A 27,832-nucleotide genomic window follows, 5' to 3' on the forward strand; every position below is an offset into this window, starting at 1 on the left:
CATCCTGGTGGAAATTGTAACATCAACTCTGCTGTCCCGTTTCTTTAAATTAAACATGAATTTTTATTTAAAAGATGCATTCATATTTTAACTTGTAGAGGAATTCTGAAATTTGACAAATTAACTGTCAAGAAATGGGAACGAAATACCCAAGTTGGCGAATACAATCATTCATTAGACGCACATAATTGTTTTAGTTTATCTTTTGAAATATTATTACTAACTTTGAAATCATTTTGCTCATGGACATTAAATCTGCTTCACTTGAAAATTGAATACAAATACATTAACCAATAATATTTTCTATAAAGTATTTGAAGTATCGATATTTTTGCATGCTAGAATACAAGAAATTATCGGGAAGAAATATTATTTATTGTCTGTCTATGACAAATAAATCATGATAATTATGATTACGTGCTTAATATACGAATTACTTACAAACAATTAAATCACGCATGTGTTTTAATTATATTAAGCTATTATTTTGCCCAGCTTTTTAAGTAATATATATTTTCCTATGTAGCAAATGGCATCGTTTGGATTAAATACATTAAGTCACAATAAAATACAGTCAACATGAAAGTAAGATTATTCATGTATTTATTTTCCTTGTGCGGTAAAATTGTTGTGTTTGGGGTGCTCTGGGATCTGTAGTACCTCTGGTGGGGTGGGACATGTCGTGTTCCTATGGGAGGAGCTCGTCCACCTTTGGTCCCCACCAGGTGCCAAGCTCTCACCTGTGGCTCCAAGCAGCTGTAGCATGCGGAAACCGGTTAAATCAGGTTGAGGGTAGCCTACGGGCCTCAAACCCTTGGTGACTTAGGTACTTGTCTATCTTTGCATGCAAAGCCAGCTTCGACAGACTGTGCGGAGGAGATCAACCGAGTGATCCAACTGCCACGAAGGCGCATCTGCAAACGCTTTGTGGAGAGCGCAGGGCATGACAAGGCAGTGAAGACGTCATGGCCATCCAATGCAACCGAAGTAGTCCCCAGCCGTGACGAATCTTCGTACCACTGAGTTCCAACTACCAAGTCCGAAAGATTGAGGCTGTCTCTGTGCAAAGGCTATTTCACTTTAATCTCCTTCACGCTCAGGTTATGTTGTGCACCTGCCATTCATCCTCATCATCAAACTCATCGTTCCTTACCTGAACCTACCAAAGTCCTACGGTGATGGGCGACGGGCGATGCAATAGGTGAAGATAACCACTGGGAGTAGTAGTCAGAGACCTGCACGTAGGTGGCCCTTGGAAAAGTGGTCGCTCTGCTCTGTACCTAGGGCAGCAGAACAGTTTGGCAGCATCCAGGGCGACTGAGCAGACCTTTTCAGGACAGTGCTGCTCACCCTTCATAGGGAGGGGCCTAGAAAAGGTGGCCTAAAATAGGATGCATCTCAAAATCTGGCCAGCATCCTGTGGCTGGCAAGATCATCCATATCTGTGGTCGAGACTGCCAAAGAAAAAAACTTCTTATTGCAGCATGTAACATTCGAACTCTCATGGACAACGAGAGCGTAGCAAGACCTCACAGGAGAACAGCCCTAGTTGCTAAGGAGCTTTCACGCTTCATTATCGACCTTGCATCCTTGAGTGAAACCAGGTTCGCAGAGGATGCTTCTCTGACTGAGCTAGCAAGCAGCTGAAACTTCTTCTGGAAAGGAAAAGCCCAAAACGAGGACAGGATCCACGGAGTCAGCCTGGTTATCAAATCAAGTCTTCTGAAGCAGCTGCCACACCTGCCTGATGGTATCAATGAGAGGATAATGAAACTGCGACTACGTATTAGCCACAAAAGCCACGCAACAATCATCAGCGCCTACGCCCCTACCCTCTCGAGTTCACTGAGCAGTTCTATACGGACCTCATCTCTCTACTTAACTCAGTTCCAGATGACAACAAGATCATGCTACTGGGGACTTCAGCGCCCGTGTTGGCTGCGACAATGGTCGATGGAAAGGTGTGCTTGGCAAGCACGGTGTCGGCAAGATGAACAACAGTGACTCAGCAAATGCGCAGAATTGACCTCCTAATCACAAACTCAATGTTCAGAATGGCGAACAAACACAAGAACACTTGGATGCACCCCAGATGTCGCCAATGGCACTTAATGGACTATGTAATAGTCGACCAGCGAGATGCGCAGTATGTTGTCATCAGCAAGGTCATGCGAGGAGCGGAATGCTGGACAGACCACATACTTGTCCGAACTACCCAAAAGCTGCACATTGCCCCACATCATCCAAGGCGCCCAAGCTTTTGCACACAGCCTTCAACATTGTCAAAGTTCAGCAGCCTTCCACCCAGCTCAATTTCTAGAAGAGCCTAGATGACAAGCTATCCACCAACTGACCTATACGTGGAAATGCCTCCGAGAAATCGAACAAGATCATGGACATGATAAGAGAAACAGCGACGGTGACTGAGACCCAAGAAGCGAACCCATCAAGACTGGTTCGACGAGAACAACGGTGCCATTAAAGATCTACTCGCCAGAAGGAACAAAGTATTCATGAACTGGCAGAATGACCCAAACTCAATACCCAAACAGATCGGTTCAAATCCTATCAATCTGAGGATCAGAGAGAAATCCGCAAGATGCATGACCATTGGTGGGAAAGGAAAGCTGATGAAGTGCAACGCTATGCCGACACTATCAACTACAAGGAGTTCTACAACGCCATCAAGTCAATCTTCAGCCCTTCAAAGTCTGGATCTGCCCCCATGCTTCCTGCAGATTGCAGTACACTAATAAAGGAAAAGGCTCCAATTAGGGACAGATGGAAAGAACTCTTTAGTCAGCTTCTTAACATGCCCTCATCGGTCAGCCAATCTGTTCTTGACCAAATACCCCAACTGGATGTTCCTCCAACGATAGAAAAGTTAAGGACGGCCTTTAAAGAAGTGAACGTTGGCACCTGAAAAGGATGTTATTTCAGCGGAGGTGTACAGGGCTCTCACTGAACAGACTCTGGAGGCGTTACACGATGTGCTAATCAGCGTCGGGACGGAAGAAGATATGCCAGTAACTACAGAAGTATCTCCTTGCTCTCCATAGCTGGCAAAATACTTGATCGCATCAATTTCAACAGGCTTATTAAGGCAGTGTCAGAAGATAATCTCCCCGAGTCTCAGTGTGGTTTTCGCCCAGACCGTAACACCGTTGACATGATCTTCGCACTGAGACAAGTCCAAGAGCAGTGCCTTGAGAAGAACATGAATCTGTATGCTGTCTTCGTGGACCTGAGAAAGGGTTTCGATACATTTAACATAGACGTACTGTGGGTAGTACTCAAGAAGCTTGGTTGTCCTCAGAAAATTACCAGCCTCATTCGGCTCTTCCACGATGACATGACTGGAGAGATTCTCTTAGACGGTGAACCCTATGATACATTCCCGATATCTAACGGTGTCTAACAGGGCTATGTACTCGCTCCGGTAGTCTTCAACCTCTTCTTCGCACAGGCACTGATCCATGCCATCCGTGGCCTTGACCTTTGTGTCTACATGAGATATCTCCTAGATTAATCAGTGTTTGATCTCCGTCGCTTAGCTGAGAAAACCAAGACGCTAGAAAGACTCATCACTGAAGCACGCCTTGCTGTTGACTGTGCCCTCATGGCCCATGAAGATACGCACCTATAGGCAGTCGTGGGCAGCTTCTCTGAAGCCTCCAATCTATTTGTAGTCACAATCAGTCTAGAAAAGACAGACATCCTCTTCCAGCCAACCACAAACACTGTCCCTTTAAACCCTGCATCGCCATTGGCGACAGCTGAAGAATGTGGACAGTTTTAAATACCTTGGCAGTACAATATCCAGTGATGGCTGCCTGGACAAAGAGATCACTGCGCAGATCCAAAAAGCCAGGCAAGCACTCGGACGATTCTGAACCTTGGTCTTGCAGCACAAGGACATACGCCTGTCAACAAAAATGAAAGTGTACAATGCAGTTGTCCTCACGTCTCTCTTGTATGGTTGTGAACCGTGGACTGTCTACCGAAGGCATATTAATCAGTTGGAACAATTCAACCAGCGCTCCCTGAGATCCGTTATGCGGATGGCAGGACCGAATCACCAATCAGGAAGTCCTTGATAGAGCCAACACAACAAACATTGAAACCAAACTAATCCAGGCCCAACTTCGTTGGACTAGCCATGTTATCCGCATGGAACAAAACAGAATCCCAAAGCAGCTGTTCTTTGGCGAGCTAGCCCAGCGGCAACCGAAACCAAGGCCTCCCTCGAAAGAGGTACAAAGAAAATCTAAAGACACACATCAAATGGACAGACCTTCAACCCTACCAGCTCGAGTTCGCTGCCTCAGACATAAGCCACTGGCAAACCCTGACCAGAATAGCCTGTTCCACGTTCGAGGTTGACCGCCGCCAGCGTCTTGCTGAAGCTCGTAAAAGACGCCACAGAGCTGTATGCCAACTACCCCCAACCACCGGTGTCCCATTCGCCAGCTGCAACCGCCTGTGTGCATCTGAATTTAGACTCTGGAGTCACAAACGTGTCCACCGTCCATGAGATTCCACAACTTGTCTTCCTCGGCTCGAGAGACTACCAAGAAGAAGAAGAAGCGGTAACATTATTCTGATAATAAGACAATATTTAAATACACATCTTTCATTGATGAACAACATATTTCATTCTTTAATCTTCAGTTAATTTCAAACGTTTTACATTCATGTACTCATAAACACAGCTTCATTTATTTATTCATAATCAATGTGCACGTTTCTTGCATTAATTACTTATTTAATTTATTCAGTTATACATTAATTTATGATATTCACTTATTAGATATTTAATACAAAAAACTAATGGAAAATTCCAAAAGGTTCAGTTATTGAGTAAAGTTTCTGATCAAATCTAGGACAGTAAAAGGAGAGGGATGGAGTCACCTTGTTGACTGTAGAACAATTACCAGCATGGCTATCAAGGAGATGCATGTGTAGTCCCTCTCCTCTCTACAATGGGTGTTAAACAAGCACGATCATTTGCCTATGTATTTTTATATGTTGTAAGTAAGTGAACAAACAGGTAAAAGCTGTGAAACAAAGAAACAGTAGACGTGTAGAACAATTCAGAAACTGAATACTTATCTTTTAATTTTTGTTTCTCTTTCATTACTCATTCTTTAATCACGTGCATGGTGTCTAAATTTCATGGCGCAAATTTTCTATTTCGTTTTTCTCCAAATAATGAGCAACAACTGCAAACAGTGCGTACACAAATAAGTGATCACATGTTATGCCCCTTCATAGCGGTTTTGAATGAAACTTATTTAGTGTAAAAATATACACGTGCATAAATTTAATACATTAATTTTCAGACCACCGTGTTTCAGAAAAGGCGTCAGAATTTCGCGTTTCTATTAATACGGAGCATATTAATGAGTCTGTATCCGTCACTGATAGTTGAAATGAAGTTGATGGGGATGGGGCTAATTAGCTCATTGGACTCTAAACACAGTTATTAATTCTAGATTAGTTCCAGTCTATTTTTAGATCATTATTTCTTCAAGTCTTTGTGTGGTGACCCTTGGCTAGTATATATGTATTCTTATTAATTATTTAAAGAAAATTATCTATTCTTCACAAAGTCAGGATAATGGTCTGATTGTCTTGGTGTATGTTGAAAACAATGTACAGTGAGTATCCGGATCTTTATGTTTTACTGGAAGTAAACTATAAGTTTGTCTAGTACAAACATTTTGATAATGTATGCTTTTTTATTTTGGACACAATGGTATATACAACATTGAAATGCAAATGTAAAGAATATATAGAGATTATAATAGTGTCCTGGCTCCCGTCATTGATACTTATCCTATGGGATGCAAATCCCATAAATATAATGTACTGAGCACAATACTGGAATCACCATCCTCAAAACTCTCACACTTCGTACAATGTCACTACAAAGCTGAAAATTGCAATATTTTTATATTTTTAGAAGAATTATATTTAAATTGTTAGAATGTTATCTGAAACATTAAAAGTGTGGAAACTTTAAAATTATAGAACTTTGCCTCATTTACGTTCTGTCACTATGAATTACAGTGGTTTTTGTTGTATTTCTGCTCTCTTTTCACATCCTTATTTTTAATATCTACGTTTTACCATATTTATTTGAGAAACATTATCAAATGCAATTACAAACATATGATTTTGAGGATTCAGTAGAAAGCATAAGCTTATTAGCACTTTCTCCCCAACAGTAACAAGTACGAAAATATAAGATAAACGATCTCAATGCCGGTACCAGTGTTTTTTGTGTTTTTTTTAAACAGAAAATATGCATACATTTAAATACAAAGCATAAAAATGAATAAGAGCTAATAAATTGCAAATCAAATTGTTCTGAGTTTAGTCAATTAATTAACTCTCTTAGAAAACTTAATATATTTTTGCACAGCAAAAATATGTGTTGTTTTCTACATTTATGATGGGGTTGCCAAATATTAATGTTTCAACGGTAAGAGCGATAAAAAGTGTCTATAGGATTTGATCTCTAAGATTTTAATATTTGGAACAGTCTAGAAGAAAGTGTTTTGCATTCTCATTTTCACCGCAACGGCAATACATGCTATTAGATACATGATTCGCATACAAATCGTAATTTAAGTTACTACAATTTACTCTTAGTCTAGCATGCTTGATCTGACACGTTCTATCACCAGCGTGGTAGTAATATGGAGTGATTTCTTTATCACGGTTCAAGTAGGTTTTAAAATTATGCATTGAAGGGTTGTTTCTCACTTCAACGGGTAACATGTTTCATATAAGAATTGTAGAAGGTATAAATGAATTGTAGAACAAGGTCGTTCTACACACTGGGGCTCAAAGAGCGTTGGAAGATCGAATGGAGTAGGTCTCGCGTTCTGTTAATAACGATCGAATCAAGTCTTTTTATGTGGTAGCTAGTCAGTGGCAAATTTTAAATAATTGAAGCAGTTTATGCTTGTAACGGCGAGAGTTTAGGTGTTCCCAGCTAGTTTCATGGCAGAGTTGTCCAGGAAATGCACTTTGGGTTGCATCCGGTTTTTTTTCCTCATCGCTTCAACATTAATATTTTTCATGCATGTACAAATGTGATCGGCGTAGTCAAAAAGTGGAATAATGTATCTTCTCACTTAAAAATCTGAACGGAGCATTTATTCGAAACACATGAAGACATTTTTCTAGTTGATATTGTACATACATGTCACTGATACTATTTATTATTGGTCCACGCAGTTAATATATGTGTTTATGATGGGTGACATATCTGCACATCTGCTTATACAGTTTATAATATTTGTTTACAAACATAGGTACATGGATCATAATGAGAAAATAGAGATTAAAAGCTTTACAGTACATACAACTAATTATATCTACTAGACAATTGCATATTGGTTAAACTATTCCAGGAGGGATCAATGTCCTTTACCTGACTGGTGATAACTTGCATGTATGTGTAAAACAAAGAGCGTGCCTTTTTTTCTTGTGAAGATCGGATTAGACGTTGATTGACACAGTATGGCATTGTAGCGTAAGTTGATGTCTCATTTTAAAGAACAATTCTACTTAATAATTGTTAAATTATACTTTTACAAAAACACCGGACATTTTGAAATATATCGTTCGAAATAACGTTGTACAAGTGAATTTTAAAAAGTGCCTATTTAAACGTCTCACATAGAAGAATGTCGATCCTTGTTAAGAATTATTTTGGGATGCTACCCTGCAGTCTGGTGGTACTACCAAAGTCTTTATGGCCAATGTACCCTGAACAAGTCAAACTGATTATTTCACACAGCTACAGTCGGATTTATTACCCCCAAAGATGTTAGGTTTTCATGAGAGATCAACAACATTGTTCAGCAATGTAAAGCCTCCCTTGCGCTATAGCTTCATATTACATGATTACATTTCCTGGTTATTGTAATGTTTAGCATGTTTGCTATAACACGTGAAATTGGTCCCGACACTGGGGGGAAATTAGAGTGGCATTACCGATCCTAACAACTGAGTACATAGCTCATTGAATTTGGAACATAGCACCTGTCATTGCTCTTTAGTGAATAAACCTATACACATTTAAACATGCAAACATTCATTGTGTGTATGTGATTTGGATTTTATTACGTAGCCTTAACAATTGTTCAGTAATATTGCTACGATGTCTGCAGTGTGGCAGTTTATAGTGGGTCATCATGCCGCAGACATGTAGCATGATGTCCCACCCAGCCACATTATCCTGACACCAGGCTGACCAGTCCTAACACTAATCTCTTAATGCTGAGCGCCAAGCGAGGCAGCCGTTAGAACCATTTTTTAATAAGTCTTTGGTATGGCTCGGCTGTGGTTTGAACCCACGGCCTCCTGCATCAGAGGCAGACGCTCTAACCATGAGGCCACCAGATCAGTCTAAATTCATTATCAGGTATGGTCTTCACTGGTCCTGAACCAAATATTTTGTAGTGCTCAGACATTTTTTGTTGTTGTTGTTGTTGTAGGGTTTAACGCCATTTTTCAGCACATGATAAGCTATACATGGCGGCCAGTATAATTGGTGGAGGAAGAACTCTGGAAAACCCCGGGAAGAACCACCGACCCACGAGAAGCTACTGGCAGGCTTTCTCAAGTACCAACGTTAGCCGAGCCTGAGACTCGAACTCACGCAGACAGAGGTGAGATGGCAGTGATCCGTAACGGTGAGCACTTTAGACCACTAGGCCACTCGGGGCCCCTGCTCAGACATAAGCTACCTTTTATTTTAAATATTATTTACTTGTCAGGTTTGCTGTCTAAACGGTGACAGTTTCATTGCTCCAAAATATATGACCATTTAATTTAAATGATTATAAATTTAAATTTGTCTTTGAAACTCTGTTAAAATTCTTTTTATCATTATTTTTTTAAATTTCGTACACATTTTCAAACATAAATTATCTGGTTCCTCAAAAACGTGTAACTGCATTGAGAGCCTCTTATAATTAAGGAATATATAGTAAATCTAGCTTTAGAGTTTCAAACGAACTTGGTCCAACAATAGCACTCTGCTGAACACCAACACTGCACACTGATACTTGTCACAGCCACTGTTTGCCATGAAGGTCAATAAGATTTAGTGAGTACACATGTGCGGCATGCAAATATATTTGGCACATATTGGTCATAAATAAAAAATCCTAAGATATTGTCAGAATATTCCTCTCTTTTTATTGTTGTTGTTCTTGGTACTGATTTCAAGGCAATTCTCTTTTCCTTGGATTGTTATCTCTATGGCATGATTGTTTGTGTGCATTTCGCTAGTGTGCACAATGAATAATTGGGCACTGATGCAGTCTCAGAAGTGAAAACTGTGACCCATGGCACGACTGAGCAAATATGACAGTGCGCATAAAGAGCTTTCAATTTTGTTCAAAGTATAACCACGTGCAAGCATATACTGTAGCCTTTGCGAAAAATGTAAAAACTTTTAGACGATTTCATTCAAAAAGCTCCCTCCGGAATTTGACACAATTATTTTGAGAGCATTCTGGCATAAAAGGGTTTTCATACAAACAATGTCGATCTGCTTTCAGTATGACCGCCATTACAAAGAAAAACAATTAAGCAAATTGGTATTGGAAAGCTGCACAGCAGAATATGACCAATTTTGGAAGAAAGCATCTCATCATAAATGACTTTAAATATTGGATGATGTGCGATCAACATGTGGATAATGGTACAAAAATAGAAAAGTTTAAAAAACACATGTTTTCATAACATACCCTACTAACTACATTGGAAGATATTTCTACAGAAAGCCTCATGCTGACTCAAATTCTTTGCCAGTCGCTTTTGTCTCTCTACCAAGAGAATGAAATACATGCTTGAGTCTGGTTCAAGGTCAACCGTTTTCACCAATATACATGGACCTCAAAACAACAGTCGCTGTCAACTGAAAGGTTCTTATCATCTAATGATCCACACCACGAATCTCTCATTGCACACTTGCATAGTTTTCTCTTGTTTCAAATTTGTATGACTTATAAGTAAGCTTTTCCAAGCAGAATATTACTATTTCACCCAGTGCAATAGAAAACGAGACCCAAACACCAATGCAGATAATATTCCTATCTCAAATTACTAAATACGTATACCTCTAAAATCCAGAGAGTTCCATGTGTTAAGAGATTGTGTGTGTGTGTGTGTGTGTGTGTGGGAGGGGGGGATCCAGTTTACGCAGCTAATCCATGCTGTCATAAAGGAACGTAATGCTGTACATAATTACGTCTGATACTTGAAATTAGACAGTTACACGGGTTGAGAAATCTCTTCCAAACACTTACTACCCATCATCAAATGATTACTAAAATCTAACAAAGCACATACCTCATTATTATGACAGTAACAACGCCTCTGAAATTCAGTCGTCATACTTGTGGTCATAAGCACAATCGAGTACTCCCCTAGAATTAACTACCAACCCGATTAGTGTTTTCAAGACATAATTACAGATGTAACTAAGATTCAAAAGGGTCTGATCCCCTAGATTAACCGCTTTCCGTCAAACTGAAGATAAAGCATACTCAGTCATCGGCTAAAACTAAAAAAATCCCAAAAAACAACAACATAAAAACATTGAACAAAAACTACATAAAGTTCACCAAGTCTTGACATTGCTCTGACTGGCTATCAACGCTGCAAACTCTAGTATATGAATAGCAGGCTGCATGTCCATTCAAACAAATTAGGATCTTCTCAGTTGAGCTCATTAAAAAAGAAAGGACGATAACCACGTCAGAGAAACTCCGATCTCTTACCGGCTGACAATCCTCCAACATCAAGTTCTCCTTACAATTTGTCCCAACAAGAAACCCGGCGCTGCAACAAGCGTTCCATACACCTCATCGGTTCCAGACCATGTAAGGTTACACTTCTACTCACATGCAGAAACTCACGCTACTATAACAGCTATACAGCTTCCTCTGGGAGTTAAACACTTCCATCAGCATCCACACGATGAATAGCCAAAATGTCACTTCCGTAGATGCTTCCAAAAGAGAGCCTCGCAAGCTCGAGGCTATCCAAGCCGAACCATTCGGTGATTCTGCGGCCGAAACAAGAAATCTTACTCATGAGAGAGCAGTCCGAACAATATGAAATAGATGATTACAAATAATAAATGATATGAAGTACTAATGCGTCCTACACTAAAATAAACCAGTCATAAATTTAACCCATCTGTAATGCTTCTAATTATTTTTCGTTTACTACGGGCAGTTTCATCGAACCCTAATGAACACCGATCTTCAAAAGCTGATTCTTGAATATATGCATGATGAAAACCTAAAAGAGTGTTACTGCTGTTCTACTGAAACCCAACAGTTTTCAAAGTACACCATAGGAAACGATTCTGAAAAAAAAGCAGGCTCACCCTGCTTACCTCATCCAAACTTCGGGTACGGAGACTGCGTTTACTACAGAACCACGCATCTGTGCCAAAAGCAAAAGTAGACCCGTGCCCGCCCCAATCAACACTAAAAAGCGCCCAAATCTATCGTCACCGTCAGGCCATATTAGCTGACACTGCATCCTCTCACCTATAACAATTGTAATACACAAGTTAAAACCGTTAACTGTCATCTAAACAATCGCAACTAAAAATATCACATTTCATTCTTACAGCTAACTCTAAAGGCAGAATCTTATGCCGAAAATCACTTATTTCATTTAAAAATTCATGGCGTTATTCAAGACTGCTTGTCTAGAACACAAACAAATTTTAATTTACATTAGTTTTGCTCAATACTGCCAAAAAAGCGACTTATAACCAATGCTTCCGGAAGTTAATACTGCACGTGATTAATTCCAAACATTTACAGAAAAGAGCCACCCCCAACCCCCCACTCCTCCAGCCAACACATTCCCAACATCTGCTTTACATTTTGAATATTAAAATCAAATAACATAATTACATCCTAATAGCTATCCAAGTAATCTGTGCTTTTTTGTCTCTTCTACTAATTTGATAGTAAATAACCCATCCATTCAACAGTCATGGGTACATAACTGTTGCCCATCCTTCTTCTTAGTGAGACCTAGCGAGAGGAAATGTGTGTGTGTGTGTGTGTGTGTGTGTGTGAAAGAGAGAGAGAGAGAGAGAGAGAGAGAGAGAGATTTCTTCAGAAGGTTCTTATTTACTCAATCAAAGAAAAGAAAGTATCTTTTCATATTTTTTAATTAAAAGGATCTCCTTACAAATCTTTTTGGTAATTTTAATTCAACCGTGAGATACATGATATTTCAATCACGTCTTTTCTTATTGAAAGTGCAATTCAGTTGACATCGTGTCTGGTCTAAAAAAAAGTTTTGCACTGACCCACCTTTGGGAAGCAGAATTGTCTCTATTTGAAAAAAATTTACTCTATTCCACCCTACTAATCACTGACTTCCGTTAGCAGCATTTACTCATAAAAAGTCATACTTGTTCAGCATTTTAATCGATATTAAAACAAAGAAATCGGTCTTTATTCATTTAGAAAATTATTGCTAGTGGCGAGGGGAACCTCCAAGAAAGCTTTTAACTAAATAGGGGATGAGTTTTCCTCAATTTGCGATGTCGGGTTGCATGACTTTAGCTTTTTTTAAAAATAAAATAAATATAAAAAATAAATATGAAAAAGCTATCCTACATTCCACCGCTGCCACCACGAAATCTATCTTCTCACATGCAAGCGAGCGTGAAGTCCGTTTTGTCCCCAGGACCTTAATACAATAGTTGTTGGCAACTGGAAGGTTTTTAAACGTGCAAATGCTACAGCAATTGGCCTCCAATTACCTAGTGACAAACATCAGGAAACTTCAGGAAGTTTATATTTGCATGTTTTTTCTTGCTTCATATTTGTATTATTACTTTTAAATCCGAATATTAGTAATACGGCATGTAATACAGAACACAACCTAAACCCTAAGACAGCTAATTACTCCTATCGCAAATTACTAAAATTACCCGTAGAATTCCCTATGTTAAGAAATTAGGAATGGTTCATTATACGAAACTAATTCATGCTGTAATGAAGTTTTATGAATGCTGTACATTATGAAGTTTGATCGTAAACATTTGCTAATTACTCGAGTCGAGAAATATCTTTTCAACACCGACCATCAATAATCAAACAAAAAAATCACTTAAATCTAACGAAGCTATAAGCTGAGACGTTAATACAAACAGCACGTACCCTTTGTTTATTGCAGTTGATTTAACGCGTTTCTCGAGTCATTTATTTGTAGCTCAGATTTTTACATGACATAAAATGCCTCGTATAGCAAATCTGTACCAAGGAAAAGCGAGGTTCTTCCATAAAAAATTTACGAAACTTTCTTGTACGAAGAAATATTTAGCAAAGCAAATAATTAATATATATATATATATATATATATATATATATATATATATATATATATATATATATATATATATATATATAGAGAGAGAGAGAGAGAGAGAGAGAGAGAGAGAGAGAGAGAGAGAGAGACTTGTTCCTTTAGTTACTGTAGTTTGAAAGAAAACGAATGTTCATAAAAGCAAGTTTTACATATTTTATTTTAACATACATATCTAGTATTTCATATAGATGTACGTTTTATTCATTATCAACTCATTCTCCGCTTCTGAAAATAATACAATGCCAAATGCAAATCTTATTTTCGTTTCAGAGATAAAACGAATCTGAATACAGACAAACATGAAATAGACTTGACCAGCAAGACCATTGCAAGGTGTGAATATATGCATACAAATATAATCGTACTAAGGGATGTATTTTATACGTACGCTTTCCTGAAACATAGAGTACGAAGGACACAAACTGGATTTAATGTCCCCATTAAGCTATGCATGATAAGCCCACAATAGTCCAGCTATTTGATAATAAATTCTTGGAATTATAATGTATATAATTGTAACAATTCGCAGAGACCATGCTGACAGTTATTTTGAAAGATTTATCTGAACAATATATATACACATGGAATGTCCGCATATTCACTTGTATACTTGCATTCATGTACAACACATATATTAATGAGTCGCCTTAAACTTTAACAGGTTTGCACTACAATTAGAAACAAAAATTTGGTATTATCAAGGCGCAGAATTCTAGTTCTTTTATGGTTTCTTTTCTGCAATAACATTGAATTAGTCTGAAGATGCCAGCTTTCTTTCTTTCTTTCTTTCTTTCTTTCCTTCTCAATCTAAAAAATATTAAATTGTGAATGTAAAGTCTAAATAGGCAAACTACAGAATCTATTTTTTCTTTTCGTATAATGGTTCACGCCTGCTGCTGCATTAAACTTGTCCAACAATCTAAGGAAAGAAAAATGCGCTGAAAGTTATCAAAAGTATGACATATTTACATACTCTTTACGATGATGGACAACTATCTATGTCACACAAAATTTATGAACATAAAAAGGATTCATTTCTTGCAAAGTAATGCTAAATCTATTAGAATGCGGCGATCACCTAAAACACACATAAAATGATCCATCGTCAAGTCATGAATCCATGTCTTATTTCCAAAGAAAAGGTGAATTTACTTTTCATTTATTTTTGCCAATAGCGTGATGATTTTATTGCTGTTAGATACCGTCATCTACTACCGTTTTTATTTCGTATAAGAAAAGTACTACTCGGTATATTAAAGAGACAACGTATATTACTATACCCAACCCACCCCACACCATGCAGTGAATAACAATTTAGTCATTGTGTCTGAAAATGACGACAATGGTGTATCTACAACACGTTTTTAAATAGTCATTAATTATTGAAGTAATGCAGTTACATTTAAATTTAACAGGGAAAAAGCGCGGTTTTCGGTTTTCTTCCCGAAGAAAAGAGGAAGTTTGGAAAGCACATAAGTTATATTCACAATTTTTTAGCAGCGCAAACGTATTTTGTAACCTTTCTGACTTAAGTACTGTGAATGTATTCTAAAAGATAAATGATTCATGTAAATTCTTTAGTTGTTTTATATAAAATCTATACATGTGCATGTGTACATTGAGCTTTAATTTGAACTAGATATAATTCTTAGCTTGGTATTGATCAGTGATTATCATCTCAGTTCTCCAGGTATAAGAGCGGTGTGTCTCTATATTTTTAAGACATCTACAATAGAACTAAGTGATAAAGCCCCGTCTTTTCTCTCACCAAAGCTGAACGCAACCATATTATATTACGGATTTCAAAGATATAAACAATCACAGTGTAGGTATGTCCGTAGAGTTACTCGTTTCATATGACTTTATGAAGCAATCTGCATGAAATGGTATCTATGTCCGTTCCAATCACCGGAATATTCACAAAATTCCTACTATCTGTCATTTATTCTGCATTATTATTAACTCTACATATTTTGTCTGCCACACGAGCACACATTAACCTGTATCCAAAATAAGAGCTATATATGCAAGTATACAAATGTGTTTTACATGCACATGTCCCAGTCTGCCATAAATCACAAGAAACAGCTCTCTTGCACGTATTTCCTCCATGACAGGTGTCGTCTTGCCTCAAGGCACATTGACAGAGGATACACCGTTTCTCCAACAAGTGCTCAACATTTTGTGTACACACTAAATATAACTCCGCTTTGGGTCTTAAATCCAAACAGCTGTCTTCGAAACAGTATAGTGGCATCTAAATTAGGACATGTTTGAGCACAGCCCACATAATGGGTTTTGAAAATATTATGCAAGACGTTTAATAAAGAAAATGTTACTATGGAAACGTCGAATCCTTCCCCGTGTCTAATAGTTCCTGGCTGTCGTAAGTTTTGGATTGAGCAAGACTGTTTGATTCAGGCTTTATATCTTTTAATCTGACCTTGAAATCACTGTCTAGGTTATTTCCTGTTGCCGCACCGACATTTTCTGAGTTTTCATTGCTTTTTAGCTTTTGGTCTACCGTTGTCATTATATATCTTCGTGTGAACGCACCAGGAATTGTATTTATAGTAACAGTCTCGACATTAGATTTGTTAATTGTATCACTGTGGTTCGAACTAGCTGTAGGTCCATAAGAAGACGCCATCGTTTTAAAAGTTGTGTTATCGAAATTGCTTTGAACTTCCATACTTTCTCCAGTATCTATTTTATTATCACCTGGCGGCACATTAAATTCGACGGAACGTGTGCCCAAATTTGATATCGGTTGGTCTACAACTGTTTCCAGGGTGTTTAACAACGGAGTAGTAGTTGAAGATACATCAGTATGTAATATTTTCATGGAATGTGTTGAAGAATATTCGCTGGTTTGCACTGTTAAATTACCTGTAATGGTTCGCATTTCTATACCTGATGCATTCATTTCATCTTTCTTGACCGGTGTTGTCTCCTGGGAAGTGGACAAATTGATTGATGTCCTGTCAGTCGTTTGATCGCTTGCCTTCAGTCCGGTCGTGATGTGTGTCAAGCTTAATGGATCAGGCGTGCTTGTGGAGATGAATGGAGATGATATTCGTTCAGTTGATTTTTCACTCATTAGTTTTATTTGATTTGCCTGAATTGTATGTTCCTCTAAGTTTGATCCTCCAGTAGGCACGTTACCTTTAAAATTAGCAACTGAAATTTTTACTGCGTCCCTATCTTCTGTCGACATGGATGTTGTGTTTGAAGACGTATTCAGGTCATTCTGTATAAAGTCAGCATCAACTGAAACCTGCTTCTGTTCAGTTGTGACGACTGTGACCGTTTTCGGTATTATTGGTAACTCTGCACTTTTTATGGATGTGCCGATATCGTTTTCACCGAAGTTATGCTTAATAGAACTAGTTACATGACTCGGTGTAGTAATTGGCCTTGCTGTCGAGGCCGCGCTCTTGGATGAGGTTTCATTTACATTAAATGACCGTAGGTCTAGAGAATTTCTTAGCAGTGATATTAAAGTACTTGTTTCTGTTCCTAATTTCGTCTCTGATGGTACATCTTTTGTATGCCTTGTAGACTTTTCTGTTGAAGTGAAAATGGTTCGTTCAGGTGACGTGAAATCAGAGAAAGTTGAATTCCTTCCAGTGATATGTTCATTTGCTGAGATTGGCTTAACTGTTGTTCCAGTCTGCAATTTTGCATCAGTTGGTAAAGACTGTTGCGTTGAAGTGTTGTGTACGGACTGTGCTAGTGTCGTATCAGAAACCATGTGGCATTTTGATAAATTCAAAAGAGCAGCCGATATGTTTTTGTTCATCTCGTCATTAGAAGAATATTTTCCACTTTTTGTATTATTGCTGATATTGCCACTTGCGAGAACTTTATCATTTGTACCATTCAAACGTGTATTTATCATCTCGGGTGGACATATGGAAATTATTGCAACTTTACTCTCATTCCCGTTAATATTCTCCATTGGAGGCTGTACGTTTGTGGCCTCCTTTACTAAAGTTATATTTGGAATTGTTGCCAATCCACTTGGCTCAGTCGGATTCGAGGTGGTGACACTATCATCTGGCTTGACCAGTTTCTCACAGAACCGACCAACACAGTCAGGGGGACATTCGCAGTACCATTCGCAGTCTGTCTCAAGTTTTTGTCGACACTCCCCATAATTGCATACAGTTGAAAAAACCTTGCAAAATGGTACACATGCCTTTTCCACACTTTTTCTCTTCATTACTACCTCTTTGCTCCAATATGATGGAAGCAGAGACTTGGATGTGACGGAAGTGATAAACAGACAACAAACAAGTGTGAAAATATACATGAAAGTAGACGACATTTTTGTATAAGCCTCTTTACCTGTAGACCTTTATGTATCTGTCTGTTTTTATGTCTTCAATGCAAGTTAACAACCAACTGTTGCAGAGAATCACTAGCAAGCTTGCATTAATTAACATTGGTTATAGAACACAAAAGCATATGGTCTTCGTTGAATACACAATCCAGTTTCATCGTGCGAGAGCATGCTAACGCATCGTTCGTTCTTCTGCATTAAACAAAAGCCTACAAAATTGTAAACGTCGCTTTATATACGTGTCAGGCCTCCGCAGACAGGTCGTGATTGATGGTTCGTCCTGACGGATAAAACAACGTCTGAAGTATAAACTAATCGTTACCTTGCAAAGGGACCGGAGTATCAAAGCCTGTCATTTAGACATGCCTTATGTCTGCTAATTGGGTCTACCTAATATTGGCTCTAACATATAGCTTGATAAATTGTTTACAAGCAATACACGAGTTCGACACATTCATCACGAAGTACAGTGAAGAAGATCAAGTATGCTGTAGTAACGGCGATAGTCAACACCATGGGAACAGCAAACAGAAGAAAGAAGCGAATATGTGTGATCGCAACTGATCATGGATATTTTACATTTCAAGTAATTAATTGATGTATTACAGAACAGATCTTATTTATAACTGAAGACTATTTTTCGTCTGAAACTATGTGGAGAACTGTGACGCTCTTGAAAGTCTCTTGACTTATTATCGCATGCTTAATAAAACGATTACTCCAACTTGCCACTGGGTTTAAGTTTCTCTACATATATATGCTAACAGCATATGTCCACTGTGTGCTAAAAAAATGGGCATTTTAAGGGATGTGAAACAATGTCATCCCTCCGAAGTTATATAAGAATATTTTGTTTCATGCAATACATTTCCCCTTTAAAACTATATATATGTATACATACAAATTCGGAGATTTTCTTTCACTTACTTCTGTTAGGTCTCATGTTACTTGCTTAGGCTCCGATAAACAGCAACACAAGAAAGAGTGAAAACAACAAACTTTGAAAAATATACAATAATTTATTTCCCTGGAACAATTCTGTAAAAATGAAAAAAATATGAACTTACGGAATCAAATCCAAAAATAATCCAAGAATAATCCAAGAATAAAATTTTAGTAGTCCTAATAACAAAATATTCTACTGATTTCACTCTCCAATCCAGACGAAGAATCCCAAGATCGAAGACTATGACGTATGCAGCACTCTGTAGTGTTAAGTCTACAGTTCCTTGTAGAAATAAGAATTATCACTCCGGTTTCTAATAGCTGAATACAGTGTTATAAAGATCTGTCCTTGTTCCACAATATTACATGAGCACACGTATTTTCCAGAAAAATAACAGAATTTATCCATTAGAATCCAAGTAATTTGAAATAACTCCAAACCAAGTAATTTGAATAAACTCCAAACAGACTAGCATACAACTAACAGTTTAACAGCCCAGCTTCTACTGAGATTAATTCTCCAAAACATATATTATATGGTCCTTCTGAAACGTAAAGATTAAGGTTATAGAAGCAAGTACATGTCCCTAATGATACCCACCGAGTCATTTGAGCCCAGTCCTCGAGGTTCGAGAAATTTTATTTTACGTTCATAGAAAGATGCTAAAAGGTGAAAGATAAAAAATACAATATTAAAAACATTGTGAATCATTTTGTAAAGTTCAAAAATACAATGAGAAAAGCACAGCAAAATACTGAGTGAAATAAAAACTACAACGAGAAAAAGGACTGAGAAATACACAGTAAAATACAAAAAATCCAATGAAGAGTACTCTGCCAAAGAATTATTAAAATTCCAAAAAATGCAATGAAAAGAACATTTCACAACATTGAATACAATTCAAAAATACAATGAAAAGAGCATGTCACGACATTAAATACAAAACTGAAAGAAAACAATGACCAAAACGGTTTTAAAATATTTCAATAAAATACTACGCAATCCGGTTCAACGACTAGGCTTGTAAAATAATTATAATACCAATATTAGCTTGCAGTTCTTGTTATCTTTATTGTTCTTTGGTATGTTTATTTTTCTTATTTTTTTTTCTTTGGTCTTGTATAACATCAGCAGAACATAAATTGGATGTCTACGGTTATTGTGTTGATGCTGATATAGTTAAATTGAGGCTGAGAGATGTTGAGGGAATTATCTAAAACAAATTACCAGGTGGCTATTAAGTGCGTAGAAATAATATCGAATCAATAAACGTATTCGAATGATGTGGATTATGATTTTCCAAAATTATTTAATGCATGAGACAACACATATTTTAATTTGAGGAGATATCTAGAATGTGTGGTACGACGCGGTAATGTGCCAGGTAAACCAAGTAACTGTGTAACGTGTGTTCATGATGCGTTTATTAAAACCGGAATTAATTAATTCGTCTTAAAGGTCGGGACGAAAATTGGATATGTAGCGCATTATATAGGTCACGATTTTTACGTGTTGCTAAATATTGCCTAAACAGTAATGCGGATCCTTTGGCGTTATTGAATAACATAAAATCGGTAGATACGACCGTTTCGATTTGATTAATAGATTATGTAAAAGCACTCGGTGGAATCAGTATAGCAGGTAACTTGTCTGCTGCCGTGTGACTAATTTGCTGAGACTCAACAATTTGAGCAGCAATCATTTCTTCCATTCTCTAATATTCTTCACGCATGTTTTCGACAGTGGCGAAAATCTCTTGCTCTAAAAGTAGAAACGTTTTCGACTTTCGACAAATAGCCGTTACACGTTCTTTAGTTGGGTATAGGAGTCGACATCATCTCCATATCGAACAATAGCACCGACAATTGTATTATTCTATTGCGTCAGCATATTTATGTGACTTGCTAATGTTGAAATGTTTCTCATTGTCAACATTCCAAAGAGGTATTTACCTATTTTACCAATGAATGGCAAAACGTCTCTCTTTGACACATCTGAAAGTAAAATAGCACCTTTCTGAATTAATTCATTCAATAATGAGATTGCTGTATTAAACTGTACATTCATTTTAAGACTTATTGCATTTATCTGTGAAAGAAAACCATTTATGTAGCTACATTTGACATCTCTTTGACAATATTCGATACATTTAACTGAACAATTCCGTGAGAGCCTGATTTAAAAGTGAATCTACTTATAGGCTGAACCATACAATAGTGTGAGAGGCTAAATATAACCCATAGTCCAAATTGTTTTTGTTCTGTTACTGCGGACCCTGAATTCAGAATTTAAAAGAAACACAATCCTACGAACCGAATCCATATTCCATCCATACCTTAAAGAGAAAGAAGGATATCTAAGAGATTTGGCGCCAGAAAGAAGAAAACGAAGCAGAAGGTATGAGGAAAGAATGGAATGGAGAAGGATATGACTATATATATCTCTCCCATATACGAAAGAATTTCCTTCAGAATTTCGTATTTAATTCAATGGCGAAATATTCGATCTAGTCGTTTGCGACGTGTATTGGATTGTGTGCGTGCTCTGTGAAATGCTTTTTTTAATGCCTGAGAAACATTCTCCGTTGGTTGCCATGATGGCGTGGATCCATCGGTCCACTAATCCAAGTTGTGTTTCTTTCCAGAAATCCATTTGGATTTCAAAAGTTTATCAACTGAGTACTGTTGTCAGATGGTGCGTGACCATTGCTGGTTTGATCATGTCGTGCCTGAGTCGACTGAGGGACTGTGTCGGCTGCATCCGGTGTCGGACGATGATAATCCCTAGGATCTTTATAATGCTTAAGCCCGTTGGCGTGCACAAGTGATTTCATTTATTTAGTGTGGGAACAACGGCGATATGTAGGTGTTATTCGGACCTAACTGAGTAATATAATACGGACCCTCATATCGGGGGTAAAGCTAGTTTGATAACCCTACGGGTATATGTGACATTTCTAGGTGTACATAATATCCAACGCGAAAGGACGGTTTCTTCACTTTCTGGTCAAACCTCTATTTGATTGTGTGTTACGCTTCGAGGGTGTTTGCTTTAGCTAGTTCTTGAACTATTTTCAATCTTTGAATTAATTGAATTATTGTTGTGTTTGTTTCTGGACAGTCTCAAGAGGTGTAAGAGACACATCTAAAGGTAAAGTCATTTCTTTCCAAAAGACTATGTATTTCTAATAGTATCAGGTAGTGATTCATACCATACTTTAGCACGGTGTTGAAGATGAAAAAGAAGAGCATTCAAAACTTTAGCTTCTGATAATTCATAAAACTTGTATAAAATGATCTAACCATTTAACAGGATTCTGAGACTGATCACCTTTAAAAACATCTAATGTAATAATAGACACACCTGTATGTGAGAATCTGATACTTCCAGAGAAAAATTTCACTCCAAGAAAAACTGTCTATAGTATTATGAGTCACATTAATTGAATTAAACGGCTAAACTCAGAATATTCAAAGCACTGACAGTATATGTTACATCCAATTAGTTTTCCATGTAAGAGTGCTATTAGGAATCTTTAGAACGAGAGAGAGAGAGAGAGGAGAAAGAGTTCCGGGCTCTATCGAAAGAGGGTGCTATTTATAACGGTGTAAATACGGCTACATCTTGGTGAATTAGGCAAGCGGAGGTACTTCGGGATCCTGTAACGACACAAACCTCTTTGGGTTTCTGACGAGTGAACTAGCGTGTCCGTGGATTGACGCTTTTTATATCAGTTTCTTAGGACATGGCCAAATATGGAGATAGGTCTAGTTCTTGTGTTTCGTCAGAATCTCAACATGAGGCTTCATAGTTTCTTACAGACTATCGTCTGGGTCTATGTACGTCATTAGACAGAGAATTCTGCTAGATAATAATAATAGTAATGAGGACTTTGTATAGCACCTAATCTTTAGAAGCTCTAAGCGCTTTACAACACTAGACAACACCTATAAGATAAAAAACATAATGATATGACTACAAAAACAAACACCATGAAATTAGAAAACATTAAAAAAAACATGCTGAGAATATTTAAGGTAGGAAACATTATTAGGTTTTAAGTTTGTTCTTGCAGTCGAAATAAGTGAGTTTTTAGAGCCCTCTTGAATGTGATCACTGTGCATTTGTGTCTAAGTTCAGTGGGAAATTCATTCCACGTTGCTGGGCCCTAGTATGCAAAATAACGCTGTCCATATGACTTTGTTTTCATACTTGGAATAATGAGTATAGGATTGTCAGAAGAGGAGCGTAAGTATCTTGCTGGTGTGTACACACGGGTGAGGTCGGATAGATATGTTGGACTAGAGTCCGACAGTGAAACGTAGCACAGAGAACAAATTTTGTGTTTGATTGGATGGATAGCCAGTGTAGGTTACAGAGCAGCGGTGAGGTGTGCTCTGATCGTGGTACTCTAAGTATGATCCGAGCAACTGTGTTTTGAACTTTTTGAAGTTTCTGGAGTAGATATTGAGATGAACCAGACAGAACTGAGTTACAATAGTCCAGTCTTGAAAGTACTAATGAACACACAAGTGTTTTAGTGGCATCAACTGAAAGATATTTGCGAATTGAGCTGATGAGTCTCAGCTCAAGATATGCAGCCTTGCATATGTTCATGACATGTTGGTGCAATGTGAGAGTACTGTCCAGAGTTACACCTAGATTTCGTACTGATTGTGTGAATTTAATGTTGGTGTTGCTGATATTTAAAGGATGTGAATGAAAAAGTCTTTGTGTTATGATCAGAATGGCCTCAGTTTTATCATCATTCATCTGCAGCTTGTTACATGTCATCCATGATTTCACATCAGAAATGCACCTCTCTACACCTTGGATGGTAGCATCAACTTTAGTTGGGTGGCTCGATTTGTATATTTGAGTGTCATCAGCGTACAATTGGTGAGACACTGGATGATGATCTATGATACTTGAGAGCGACTGAGTGCACAGAATGAAGAGAACAGGTCCAAGAACTGACTTTTGTGGAATACCACAACATAGATCAACTGGGCTGGAGTGTATTCCATTTGCAGATACAATTTGTGTCCTGTTGACCAAGTAGGACTTGAACCACAGTAAGGCTATATCATGAATGCCAAATACATGCTGGAGACGGTGAAGTAATATATCATGGTCTATTGTGTCAAATGCTGCAGACAAATCAAGGAGGGTGAGGACTGTAATCTTTCCGCTATCCAACGCAGAGAGAGTGTCATTAACTACTTTTAGAAGAGTAGTTTCAGTAGTGTGGCAAGGGCGATATGCAGATTGTACATTGCTAAAAAGACTGTTTGAATTTAGATGCGATACAAGCTGGGATAGAACAACCTTTTCTAAGATTTTTGATATGAATGGGAGATTAGAAACTGGGCGGTAGTTCTTTAAATCGTTATGGTCTAGTGTTGGTTTTTTCAGCAGAGGCTTTACAGTGGCAGTTTTGAAAAATGATGTGAATTCCCCGGATGAGAGAGAGGTATTAATAACATCAGTTAGTGAAGGCAATACTGGATCTAAGCACTCAAGCAGCAGTGATGTTGGAATTGGATCAAGTTCACATGACTTTGGTACACTCTTCATCAGGATTGTACGTACGAAATCCATAGAGACAGGTTCAAATGCTGCTAATGTTTGCCGCTTAAATTTTGTATCCCAACTGTATGGTGACGACGAGTCAATTGAAATTGTGGTGTCAAGCTTATCTCTAATGGTTCAGCTCATATACCCTTCTAGAAGGAATTTATGGAATATGTCTAGTTCGTCTACCTCACAACTTACCGAGTGTAGTTTTTGCTGACTTATCATACAAGGGAAATGTATAGAGAGTTTTGCCTTTGCTCATAAGGACGCAATCTTTATTAAATAGCATATAATTGTAATACCGAAATAAATGGATTTAATCTTGATATATATAATAGAAAATTACTTTCAATATAATTTAATCAAAAATTACTTTTAATACAATTTTATTACTTTTATTAAAAAAGTATGTCCTAATAAATCAATTAAGGTAGTGCAGCACTTTAAATAATACTTTAAACTACCAATAGCGTCTCGCGTCATTCGCTAAGGTGTTTGCTCATATAATAGGCATATTCTCGGCTTCGCAGTTTCAGAATACATGGCGTCAGTAAAGCGAAAACCATAATAAGAATGAGCCATAAGGTCACTGACTCTGTAACAGCAGATGAATGACTGAGTTCGGCGTTTGCATAGATATTCCATTATGAAAATCCTGTTTATCCACCCCCACCCCCCATCGGGTGAGAATAACAGGTTTACTATGTGTGCGTGTCTTCCTTAGCCAATCGGAATCAGAGAGCGTTTAACATCAGAAGAGGAAGTTCACTTCGTATGACCTTCATGGCAAAGATTGAAACCTAATTTATCTACAACAAATAATTGATACCTATAATTATTTTTGAATAATGTCATGTTAACAAAACAATTAACGTGCAAAAGCGGTATCAGACACTGGCATTTTGGAAATTAAATCATACGAGAACTCCGAAACCTTATTTTGCTTTTTATGATATGTGTTGATAACTCTATGCAGGAATCAGTAATCATATTCATGCTTCAATAAATATTCGCTCATACTTAGTATCCTCCATTCTTTAATTACACTCGTCGATATTTCTTTCAAATTAACTTTGTTCTAAATTTACACTAACTGGTAGCATTATAATGAGTTTACACCAATGGTTGTTAACTCTATCCGATATTTTAATTAAAAAAATTAATTCATATGCATTAGAGGCATACACACAGGCACACACTCACCCGTGTATTGATGTTACTAGTTCTAATGGATTCACCTTTGTTACACACACACACACACACACACACACACACACTGTCTTTTAACTCTAATATAACTTATCTTTCTGAATGGTACTCTAGGTTTTGGTCAAAGTTTTGGAATCGAACAAGTCTCTGAATTAACTCGAGCTAATATTAGCGATGAAGGGATGATCGAAACAAAAGAAAGAACCATAAGAAAACACAATTGTTTGTTAGTTTACTCATAAGCAAGATTCGTGAAATCATTATGCAACATGTATAGCACAGTAAAACCAAAACGTGCATCGTATAAGCTATACAATTACGTTAATAATAATAATAATAATAATAATAATAATAATAATAAAAATTATTATTACGACCATTATTATAAGAAGTGGTTGTGGTAGTAACTGTAGTGTAATAATTGCTAAAAGAAATGTGGCGTAAACGGAAAATTCTAACCGAATCAGGAAATTCGTGTCTTATTCGTGTCATAAACTTGGATGGATACGATTTAATGTTTGAATGAGAAAGTGCAAGAATTACCACGGTCTTGTACATACATTGTTGCCATATTAAGTTCACATAATGAAATCTCAAAATCAGTAGCACCGATCTCGAATAAGATTGATATCACTAGATTGCTAAACGATCCAATTATAGTGCTACGTTATGTGCATAGTTCACGTGCTTTTAGGTAAACATAACACGGATACATGTGCGGTCAACTAACATAACTTGAGCCGGATTTTGGAGTCATTTTCTCATGTGACCGGATGGCTTGCTATTACTTAGTAAGGCTATTCATGGCATGAAGTAAAGCCGTTGTTTGCAAATTTACAGCGGACTGTTATGGATGATATTCAAATACATATTTATGCTAGATACGAACTAATACACAAAAATGTCGAAATCTACCAGCCCGATTAGAGTTAGATCATACATGTCTCGAGTTATATATGAGAAACCAATCCATACAACAAACTGAAGGTTAGTCTTTATTCATGGTGACGAACTGGTTTGGACCTCCGTTTCCTCAGGTTCAAACTCCTCTTAAAGAAGAAGTTCCGAGTTCCTATAACATATATCTATTGTCTTGCCTTGACGGGGAAGCATAAATAAGAAATAAATATTCCAACAGAACTTGAAAGTTATATTTTGGATACTCTTGTATTCAGGTGGTACCAAACTGAATACCTTTAGGGCTTCGCCTAGAACTCGGCAAGCCAGTCAACACATTAGAACAGTAAAACTTATTTTAAGTTATTATTTGATATACTTACATAATGAAACAGTAATTTTGATTAAGCTATGAAAAGATGCCATGCAAATATTAACCATTACGTTAAAGGTTGCACAAAGAAAATATTAATCATTACCGTTAAACGTTTCGCAAACAAGTTCCACAGATTTGTCAAGGTGAAGTTCAGACCAGACTTATAATGCTTGCAGAGCTTTTTTCAATGTTTTCATTGTCCTGGAAATTAATAACTACAATTGCCTCTGCAATGTGCATTTCTAAATTTATTAGCAGAATCGATTAGTCTACAATGCTGTACTTGACAAAGTAATAGAGTAATGGATAAATTTTTCATTAAAATGAAACAAGCCTAGCCGAGTTTCCTTTTAATGAAAAGTTTATACAAAGAGTGGTATATCATTGATACAGCGTACATACTATACATATATTTTATATGACATACAAATACACATATTTTGCCCTTTCAACGGAGTTACCATATGCACCGGGCAACTGTGTATTGACCGAGTGAATGAACTCACATCCCTGCGAGTTTGTCCGCTAAAAAATGTAGCCCTATACATTTTCTTGTTGTTCGCAATCACGTATGCAAATTGATAAGTTGATTGTTTTCTTTATGTGTTTCTATTTTTATTCACATTTATTAAATCAATATAAGGCACAAGCATGATTTAAACATGAAAGCTGTTTTTTATGAAGAAAGTAGAGCACTTCAAACACGGTTAGCTTTTTGTACACTGGACATGAACTCTCAGGTATTCACGTTCTGGCGTATGGAAATTAGCGTGGAATAGAAACTAAGCATAATGGATCAGCATGAGGTAATTAAAATATTTTAATATATTTACAGTTGATCTAAGTCATTATTATGTTTAATTAAATTTTCTAAAGACTATTAAATTCTGTCCGTTCGTCTGTCAATCTATCTCTTGGATAATTTGAGTTAGCTTTACCATCATTCATAGGTCCAGAGACTTCGTGGTATGACACAAGCGAAAATCCACAACGCTCGAATTTACGTGGCTTTTTGTCCGTATCTAGCTACGATCATCCAGAGAGAGAG

At 37.3% G+C, this 27,832-nt stretch overlaps 1 protein-coding gene across 1 annotated transcript; it reads right to left on the reverse strand.

The window, feature by feature from the left end:
* Positions 1 to 13,573: 13,573 nt before the first annotated feature.
* On the reverse strand, positions 13,574 to 18,020 carry LOC149807267 (uncharacterized). Its single transcript, XM_089964216.1, has one exon. It carries the CDS (start codon positions 17,762 to 17,764, stop codon positions 15,773 to 15,775), a length of 1,992 nt encoding a protein of 663 aa, XP_089820342.1. The 5' UTR covers positions 17,765 to 18,020; the 3' UTR covers positions 13,574 to 15,772.
* Positions 18,021 to 27,832: the final 9,812 nt, after the last annotated feature.

The sequence above is a fragment of the Sinohyriopsis cumingii genome, chromosome 1, assembly GCF_028554795.1.
Source record: "Sinohyriopsis cumingii isolate HCF-2022 chromosome 1, ASM2855479v2, whole genome shotgun sequence".
NCBI lineage: Eukaryota > Metazoa > Mollusca > Bivalvia > Unionida > Unionidae > Sinohyriopsis > Sinohyriopsis cumingii.